Here is a 9958-nt window from a genome sequence, read left to right on the forward strand (position 1 = left end):
GAGGGGGGAGGGGGAGGGGGAGAAGAAAATGGGTGCTCATAATGAGTAGGATGGATGAAGATGGAGAAGAGGGAAGGGAGGGAGATGGGAAGGAATTACGAAATAGGGATTAGGATGAGTGAGTAGGGGTAGATGTTATAGAAGAACGTCTTGACAGGGATGGAATGGCGGCGGGTGAGAGGCGAAAGGAACTTTCGATGACGGGGTATTGGAGAGGGGAGATGGAAGGGTACTTGGATGTAACTCATAGGTGGTATACAATTCAGCTTCATCATATCTCTCTTGGGTCACTGATCACGCATCAAGACGATATCCATGTCTGACTTTGCGAACTACAACATTGAAGTCCAAAAACACACAATCTTCGATCTTCGATCTTAGGCTCGCAGAATCAAGTTCCCTTCTCTCACAAAAACTCTCATGATATGAGCAATGAATGTATTGAACACACGTATAGTACAACCATCGCACCCCACCCTCACAAAAGCCCCTGCTTCTGCAAATCATAATACACCTTCTCAGGCATAACATTCCCATTCCCATCCTCCATCTGCACCACGCTCCCCTCATTAATCTTATCCTTCTTCTTATCCCTGGTGATCTTATCCCACAACTTCTCCGCATCCGCAATATCGGTGATCTCGCGGAAGAGAGTGGTGTTGGTGATACCTAGACACTTCAACCCGTATATGTGACGCGCCTCGTTGAAATGCTTGTCGAATGCCCGACGACCCATGTAGACGTAGTTACCACAGATCTCGCAGCGAAACTCGACGCCGAGACCGTGGAGTTTGTAGAGCCAGAAGGGAATTGGCTTTCCGTCCCAGGCTAATGGCAGTTTCAGAGGGTTGTAGATCTTCTCATCACCATCCGATTCGCTGTCCGAGTCTCCGCCTTGAGGAGCAGTTGAACTTGATTCCGCGAAAATTGCATCCAACTCCATCTGGCGTTCTCGTTCAGTCATTCCTTGACGTCTCTCGACATTAACTCGCGTATCGCTGCGCTCCTGTGACATGGCAGCCGCAAGTCTCTTCACTCTGTATTCTCGATCCGCAATCGCTCGTTCTTTCAGACGCATGGTCGATGGACCTTTCCTCGCTGTGTCGTTCTCGTCCTCCCCAGTCTCCGCTTGTCGAGCTTTGCGCGCTTCAGCTGCTCTGATATGCTTTTTTCCTGTCAAATGAGCTTTGTGAACATTTTCATTCTTAAACTCCTTCTCGCAGTCAGGACACCAGATAATATCTCCTGCCGGCGCATTTGATGGTGCAGGAATTTCCAAAGCCCAACCTTTCACATCATTATCTTCCCACGCCTTCGCAAAGTCCTCGTCGAAACTGGCGAACAGTTTGTCGAGGTTCTCTAGGGGTCGCGTCCTTCTCATGAAACTCTCCAGATAGTCGGACAGCTGCCTCACGTAGCCAAAGTAGTGATCTGTTAATTTGTCGGCTCGTTTTACATTGCAAAAGGGGGGCGTAAAGGTGTCAAAGGCGTCGAGGTACTGTAGGTATGAGAGGCGTTTGATGCCGGGGAGATTTAGGTATTCTTCGTGGATGGTGGTAAGATCAAAGAATCTGCCGAAAGCTTCCTCTCCTGTAAACATATTATCTACTTCGGATATTGTTGGTTCGCCATCTGCCGGTGCCTTCTTGTACGCCCTTTCCAGATTCTCGACAGGTTCGTTGGGATATTTTTGGTGAAATGATTTAATGTCTGCTAGTTGACTGTAAAACTCCTTTAGAGGCTCACCCGTGGATATGGTTTGAATCTCTTTCGACCGTGATCCATCTGCATCCTTGTAAATATCGAGTAATCGCTTTGACTGGTCTTGAATTCGGTCGAGGAATCCTGCAATTTGATGATCTCGATTGAGCCTTTCGCGGACCTATAGATGTGTAAGCTGGGAATTATAACTAATCGCAAGGTTCCATACATGCCGAGGATCTTCTGCTACTCGATCACTGATAGCTTGCTCCAGACGTTCGAGATCCTCATGGAGGAATCTCTGCTCTTCTATAATCATTCTGCGGATGCTTCTGCCTCGACGTATTCTGAAATGTTAATCGTATGGGAGAAACTCGAGTTATTGCTTTCTTCTTTACGTCGTTAAGCAAGGTTACGGTCGTACGTTGAGTAAATTTACGACCGTTCGTACTGAGGATTGGCCGATCCGCAGCTAAGCTGTTGTCGCGAAATTTTGAGGCTCCCAGAATGCGCCGTCCAATCAAAGCGCTTCCCCCACAAAATCGCGACTCCACCAAAATTTATCCTGGCCTCCCTTCTGGACTCAAACCGCAGCCAAACCTCATTGCCAAACCTAGAACCAGAAAAGCATCTTCAACTACCACATTACAACTGCAAATATGGCAGACGGAATCGATCGCAAAGCTGATGAGCGCATGGAGTTCTCGACATCGAAAGATGTCACTGTCATTCCAACCTTTGATGATATGCACCTGAAGGGTAAGCAGCCTTCTACAAAATGCGAATTTAATACTGACATACAACAGAAACTCTTCTTCGAGGAGTCTACGCATACGGATATGAGTCCCCTTCAGCTGTTCAATCGCGTGCTATTGTACAAATCTGCAAAGGTCGCGATACTATTGCCCAGGCGCAATCCGGTACTGGTAAAACGGCTACCTTTTCCATCAGTATGCTTCAAGTCATCGACACCGCCGTTCGCGAAACCCAAGCGCTCGTGTTGTCACCCACTCGAGAACTCGCGACACAAATTCAATCGGTGGTTATGGGACTGGGAGATTACATGAATGTTCAATGTCATGCATGCATTGGTGGAACAAACGTTGGGGAGGATATTCGCAAGCTGGAGTATGGACAGCATATCGTCTCTGGTACCCCTGGACGAGTTGCGGATATGATTCGGCGTCGTAATCTTCGAACTCGGCATATCAAGATGTTGGTACTCGATGAAGCGGATGAACTGTTGAACCGCGGATTCAGAGAGCAGATTTACGATGTTTACCGATACCTTCCTCCAGCCACTCAGGTCGTGGTTGTTTCTGCTACTCTCCCTTACGATGTTCTGGATATGACAACCAAGTTTATGACGGACCCCGTCAGGATCCTGGTCAAGCGTGATGAATTGACGCTGGAAGGATTAAAGCAATATTTCATTGCAGTCGAGAAGGAGGAATGGAAGTTTGACACCGTCTGCGATCTCTACGATACTCTCACCATCACTCAAGCTGTCATCTTTTGCAATACTCGCCGGAAGGTCGACTGGTTGACCGATAAAATGCGAGAAGCCAATTTCACAGTATCATCAATGCACGGAGAGATGCCACAGAAGGAAAGAGATAGCATCATGCAAGATTTCCGTCAAGGCAACTCCAGGGTTCTGATATCCACAGACGTTTGGGCTCGTGGTATTGATGTCCAGCAAGTTTCTTTGGTTATCAACTATGATCTCCCTAGCAATCGTGAGAACTACATCCACCGCATCGGTAGATCTGGTAGATTTGGACGAAAAGGTGTTGCGATCAATTTTGTCACGAGCGAGGATGTGAGGATCTTGCGAGATATTGAGTGTAAGCTATGACAGTGGATCGGCAATTCTTGGGCTAACTTTTGGCAGTGTACTACTCTACTCAAATCGAAGAAATGCCAATGAACGTTGCAGATCTACTGGCATAAGTGCCATATGCAGATATTGCTGAGGTAGAATATGAATATCATGACCCATACAAGAAAAGGCGACGCCGTGGTAATCCAGGCGTATGTATTCCGTGGAGGAAAGGGCCATAGCCAATAAGTAAGATATCATGGTCCTGTGAATCCGGGAAAACCTGCTGACTGAGTCTGCTCTACCAATAGTGCCCCTCTGAGATTGGCTCCCCAAAAAAATACAAGATATCAACTGTTGCGGCAATTTAGGATTACTTATTTATTCAATACCATGTGGCAAAACTGTCCACACTTTTCAAGATTCCTCGGCTTACATCGGTGTATATTTCTGATATCCATATTCTTCGCGGCAAACTGGGATCTAATTGCTATGCATTCCCTGTAGTCGGCTTTGAGGTGATCTTCGAGTGTCCACATTGCTATCAATGAAACGAACTGCCTTTCTGGAGCTCTCTCCGCCACCTATCTATGACATGGGATATACATCTGGACAGGGGGAAAAAAAAGAGAAGCAAATGCACAACCAATCTGGGTCCAACCGCGAGTCGAACGCGGGGCCTCTCGCAAGTGAAATGTACTTAGAGTGTACCCTAAGCGAGAATCATACCTCTAGACCATTGGACCAAATGATTGGATAGCAAGCATAATCAGTTTGGGCTTATTGGCCTTTGTGTAGAGAATATCTAAAAAGCGATGCATGGTGGGACTTTTACCTAATCTAACCTTTCCAGGTGGATCTTCTGGAAAGTCGTGGCTGGAATCCTGCAGCTTTGTTCAATTTTGCAAAGGTAAACCATGCGTAGTTGTGTAGCAAAAGAGACATAAGATCCAAGTGAAAAAGAACATCCAGAGGATGAATGGTTTTGCTTTGATCTTCTTGATAACTTCGCAATATCTTTGGTGGTCGGTGAGAAATGTGGATATGTCCGAATTATTGCATTCTACCAGTCGAGCCATTCAACGTGTGCGGTACGAAGGTGAGGACCGATCAAATGAGGAAGTCGCATTGGATGATGTTACTGCAAGGAGTACCTACCTTCCACGTTGGTACTTGGGTACTTACCTCGCATGCTTCTCTTTGTCTTCTCTACATCTTCTTCCTATCTACATATCTTCCACGTGAATTGAGCACTATCCGTTCAAGCTCATGGACTAACCTTAAGTTCTATGGACCCAGTGCACGCGACTTCGCGATTTTATCCCAAGTTCGTCGCGTCTCCCAGTTTCGCCACATTTACCTTTGTCTGGGCTTGTCAACTCTGCGATCTCCCACGGCCATGACAGACAAATATGCGAAATGCATACTACGATAAAGGCAGCGGAACAGGCTGCCATCGATGGTGAAGCAGGAGATGAATGGGATACGCAGAATTGTCTGCTGCTGCAGTCCGAAGTTCTATCGGTACGTGTAGGGGTCTGCTCGCCTAGGTATGACCTGCAGCTGACATCGCGTTGTAGTCAAGTCCGCCACGCGAAGACTCGCCTGGTCGCGGATACCATTGTCCAACTTCTCTCAACGCGTTACATTATGCTCCGACGACCACACAGCTGATGACCACGAGTCCGATCAAGACACCGATTGAGCTGCTGCAAGACCAGGAGAATGAAGACCCGAAACCGTCCGCCATTGTAGTTATCCAGCGCAATTCGGAAGGGCAGCGACGTCGCTTCGATCTTGAAGGCAGAGAACTAGAGCGACCACACGTCGAGCGATTGCGGCAGAACATGGACGACGACCTCGCCCCCACCCAGAGAAGTTCCATGTCTCTTACGCAGGAAAACTCTGCCTCGGTGTATGCGGTCTACGCAGAGAGCAAAGTAACACAGAATCACTCGCGGAGCAAAGCGACTATAATTACAGACTCTACTCCTTGCACATATGGCGAAGATGACACAGGTTATATCGCGTTAGATTTAGGTCTAGTAGACCCTGTCAATCTACCTGCATCTCAACAATCGAGGGTCAGCGACGAACAGGACAGTGAGCTATCGCGGGAGGACGCAGATACAGATCCCATAGAAATGGAACCTCAAACTCCGGCTCCACCTGTCAATCCATTCGCGAATCGAGGAAGTGTTATGAGAGGCATTGACATGTTCGGCGCCACTCAACCCTCATCTAATCGATTTGCTAGCCCTACATCATCTCGCCCTTCTCCGAATAATCTATATAACTTCGACACGCCTGTGCCTATAGCGCGTGGTACAATCTCCTCCCCTTTAGTCCGTCGCGACGACACGCCTGTACAATGCCTACCACATATACCATCTACAGCACACTCCTATACCGTCTCTACTTTTAAGGAAACGAAGATAATACCCGATGCTAGACGGTATAATTCGATGAAAGCGAGTCAAGAGAGGAGACGTGAAGACTCTTCCCAGGATTCGGATTCTTCTAGCGACTCAGATATCGAGGCGGATGTTAGTTCGCGGAAACGAACACGCGAACGCGAAATTCAAAATCGGTTATCTAGTGTCGACTTTCGTCAAAGGTCACTGCCTACTAGTTCAGACGTTGTAGAAGTTCCTTCAACATCCTCAAAGCTAGAGCGTCGGTTAAGCCGCGAAGAGGAGGGTTATATAGCACAATGCTCAGGATTGAATGCCCGGGACACGCAGGACACGCAATTTGTTACAGACTCCCAGAACCTCATTGGAAAGAATATTGAAAATCAAACATCTAGTGATGAGGATATCCCAGATACTGCTGTGGGAAATGACTTGCCTAATCCTTCACCGCCGAAAGATAGATCCCAGTTACTTCCTATCTTGCCCTTGCAAGAAGTGTCTGGAAATAGTGCAGTGGCTGGAAGTGGTCCAGTGTCTACAACACCAGCTCGCAAAAGAATTACCGACTGTGCGGATGCGGCTGCAAACAGCTCTACGGTCCCGGAAACTAGCCCTGCTCGCGAACCACGTCCACTAGGAGATATTGGCTTATCGTTTAGTGCTGACAGTGATGATCGAGACATAGAGCTAGGGAATATACCAGGATTCTCACAAGATATGGGATTTGAAGAAGCTCTAAATATACAGGCTTCACCAGAGCCTCCACAAGCCAGAAGGAAACGCGCCGGCAAAGCGAATGCCCATGGGTTGTCTACAGAGGTGCAGAGCAAATTTTCGGAAACAGCGGTACAAGAAACAAGCTCTACGAAAAGCGACGACTTACAGCATGATTCTTCCTGTAAGCCGGCCGCGACATTCCCGAGCATTCTGCCTCCAGCAGACCTTGTTCAAACCATTGTTCAAGATGCCGGCCCTCTAACATCGCCACCTCGGGTGGAAGTCGAGTCGCAAGCAGCTGTTATAACACAACGCGATGACGAAGCTTCCTCAAAGCCTCCGTTGACTGAGTCTGAGTCCGACTTAGGGCAAACGATACCCAAAATATCCGTCGAAAAGATCAATGCTCATTCGAACGATCCACGGACCCCTATTCAGAGAATCGGCACCCCTGTTAGTGCGATTGAAAGCACCGCTTCATCTTTACTTTCTCCTGCACCAGAAAGTAGTGCGCCAACACCACAATCAGATGAGCTTTCCTCCACACGACATCGAAAGCCTAGCATCAAGGCGGCAAAATCCACGAAGCCAATCACTTACAAGAGTAGTAACTCCACGAGAACAAGATCAACTAAAGGGATTAAAAAACTAGTCAATGAAGAACCAACTCGCTCCTCGAAAAGGAAAGCACTACGTGGTAATAGGGAAGATAGTGTTGATCATTTAGCTATGTCTCCTGGATCAGCAAGAACTCGCGACTCTTCCTCAAAACTCTTTACTGGAATGGCCTTCGCAGTCTCATACGAAGACCCGGAAGAAAAGGCCACAATCGTCAAAAGTATTAACGAGTACGGTGGAAATTTACTCGATGGCTTTGAAGATCTATTTGAATCGGGTCCAAAGCCAAAACAGGTAATTGAGCCTACCTTGACTGTTGTGAAGAAACACCAGCAATCGCTTGGCTTTACGGTTGTGATCGCCAATGAGCATTCGAGAAAACCAAAGTATATGCAAGCACTTGCTTTAGGGCTGCCATGCTTGTCTGGTCATTGGATTCTGTCGTGCGTTTGTAAAGGTGCCATTATGGACTGGAAGCCATACCTGCTAAGTGCTGGATCTTCGATACTTCTTGGTAATGCCTCGTTGAGTCGCCACTTGACTTCTTACCCGATTGCCACTGAATCAAGCCTTGTTGCGTGCGTCGAAGAAAGAACAAAGATATTTGCTGGGATGTCAGTCTTGGCTGTTGGCTCCCATGGAGCCATCGATGAAAAGTTAAGAACTTTGTCATTCTTATGCTGGGTGGCTGGGCCTAGCAGATTTTGTCAGATTGCTTCATTTGACGAGGCACGGAAAAAACTACTGGACGATGAAGCTCGTGGGATCAAATGGGATTTGGTGTTCTGTGATGCGACACACAAAGCTGTCGAATCAGCGATATTTTCGAACAACGGTCGCAAACGGAAGCGTCCGTCGTCTACGGTACAAGCTGCACCGAAAAAGGTGCGAATTATTGATAAAGAAGATCTTCTGCAAAGTCTTATCATAGGACAGTTGGTGGAAGAGTAAAAAGCCGTGTTTTGTTCGCCAGGTCCGGTTCATGGAAAAGTGTTGTGTAGATATGGGGTTCGCTAATGATAATTGCTCACGCATTTGCCCGGCGCGGTCGGTGGGGATTTGGAATGGAGTTATATGATACCATTTGCTTATTGAGATGGCTAGCTAGCAAAGCGTGGATGGGAAAAGTGTATATAGTGTTGGCAGTCAAGAGATGCTATTTGCATGTTGTTGCTGGCTCCTGAAGAAAGCAAGAACAATTTCTACAACTGATGGAGATTCCATTTTCAAATGTCTTACGAACAAACCAACAGCAAATGTATATCCTAAACATCGCCCTTTTTTCAAAGGAGGTACTTCGCCGCATGTACCTTTACGAAGGATCCCATTTCCTGCTCAGGTTACCTAACGTGGAAGGTACCTGTAGCTAGCGAATACGCATCGCATGTACGAAGGAATAAGCGCATCCTTTGTTCGGGCTTGAGTGTTAACGTTGCGACTTAGGTTGCGAGTGAGGTTGCGAGTGAGGGGACGACTTAGGGTACTCGGTGTGATCGACGTGGTTGTTTTGGGTTAGGTGGGAGGAGGATGGGGAGGATGAATTAGAAGGGGGAGATTAGCTAACATCACGTTATGCTGCAGCGTGCGTACATGTACGAGGGTGTGAAGGATATTAACCTTAGTCATGGATGGTACTGCCCTGTTCCTTTGGAATTGTGAGTTAAATAGGGGATTGCAAGTTGGAAAGGGGAAATGGGTGTATATTGGAAAGACCGAAAAAAGGAGAGGTGGTAACCCGTAGACCTCTCGCATATCACCACTCCCCTCCCCCCAACCCCAAAATGAAGAAACAAACATCGTGTCCGTTTAACGGTCACATAAACCTCTCAAAACACTCTCTCATCCCAACATACCGCCTTCCTAAAGCGTGATTGGATACATAGCCCTAAACCGAAACGGCTTGTCGGTCGTCGCTTAGCCTAGGGGGACCGTTTCAAGAAATAAGCGAGCGTGGTGTTTGGTCTGGAAGGAACTAGGTTCGTATTCCAGCGGGAAAGCACGTGGTGGCCTGAAGTTGCTCGACCGTTACGCGCGATAAGGGTGCCCCGCGTTGGATAAGAGGGCCTGGTGGTGATCGATTTGGTGGTCGAGAGAAGGTTGCTTGAGGTGTGAGGTGTTGAAGACCAGACGTTTGGGTGACACTGTTTGTTACTGAAATAGATGGGTTAAACAAGGCCACAGTAACAAAAATTGTTACATTAATTCTATATCGAATACATCTTCGGATATACAATTCTTCTCCACTCCCGAAGTCACCCCAAGCTCCTCGATGCACGTCAGCGTACAACTAGCGTGGATAAATCACTTCTGCGCCGCTAAACTCCGACCCCAGGGCAGATCTTGGCCTCCCCCTCGTTAAGCGACCGACGCCCAAACACCACGTCGACAACCGTAACGACATTTCCGTCAGCTTCCTCCTTGACACACATCGGATGGAGATGTGATTCGAGAAACAGTGGTCGAGTTACACGGGTTGGGCGTTTGTATTGGGCAGTTTAGCCCGGCAAACCTCGGTCGTTCGTCTGATCCGTCGTCTCATGGTGGGAATGGAAAACCAAGCAACATACCACGCCAGAAGGATGGCTTCGCATGTTTGTACATTTCCTAGGCGAATTGGAGATACAGAGTAAGGAGGGCCATATGATATATAACACTCCATCTCTACCTTCCAAAATTCTCTTCTTTC

The 9958-nt window shown here is 47.6% G+C and overlaps 3 protein-coding genes across 3 annotated transcripts; 2 read left to right on the forward strand and 1 right to left on the reverse strand.

Moving 5' to 3' along the window:
• Window positions 1-478: 478 nt before the first annotated feature.
• GLAREA_10932 (C2H2 and C2HC zinc finger) lies at window positions 479-2020 on the reverse strand (the record flags this gene model as incomplete). The annotated part of the gene is made up of 2 exons (XM_008079123.1): window positions 479-1882; window positions 1931-2020. The coding sequence occupies 2 exons, from the start codon at window positions 2018-2020 to the stop codon at window positions 479-481; spliced, it is 1494 nt and encodes a 497-aa protein (XP_008077314.1).
• Window positions 2021-2360: 340 nt separating this feature from the next.
• On the forward strand, window positions 2361-3654 carry GLAREA_10933 (P-loop containing nucleoside triphosphate hydrolase; the record flags this gene model as incomplete). The annotated part of the gene is made up of 3 exons (XM_008079124.1): window positions 2361-2460; window positions 2508-3548; window positions 3596-3654. The coding sequence occupies 3 exons, from the start codon at window positions 2361-2363 to the stop codon at window positions 3652-3654; spliced, it is 1200 nt and encodes a 399-aa protein (XP_008077315.1).
• Window positions 3655-4942: 1288 nt separating this feature from the next.
• On the forward strand, window positions 4943-8223 carry GLAREA_10934 (BRCT; the record flags this gene model as incomplete). The annotated part of the gene is made up of 2 exons (XM_008079125.1): window positions 4943-5047; window positions 5104-8223. The coding sequence occupies 2 exons, from the start codon at window positions 4943-4945 to the stop codon at window positions 8221-8223; spliced, it is 3225 nt and encodes a 1074-aa protein (XP_008077316.1).
• Between the last annotated feature and the right edge of the window lie 1735 nt (window positions 8224-9958).

Source organism: Glarea lozoyensis, assembly GCF_000409485.1.
Source record: "Glarea lozoyensis ATCC 20868 chromosome Unknown GLAREA11, whole genome shotgun sequence".
In the NCBI taxonomy this organism is placed as follows: Eukaryota; Fungi; Ascomycota; class Leotiomycetes; order Helotiales; family Helotiaceae; genus Glarea; species Glarea lozoyensis.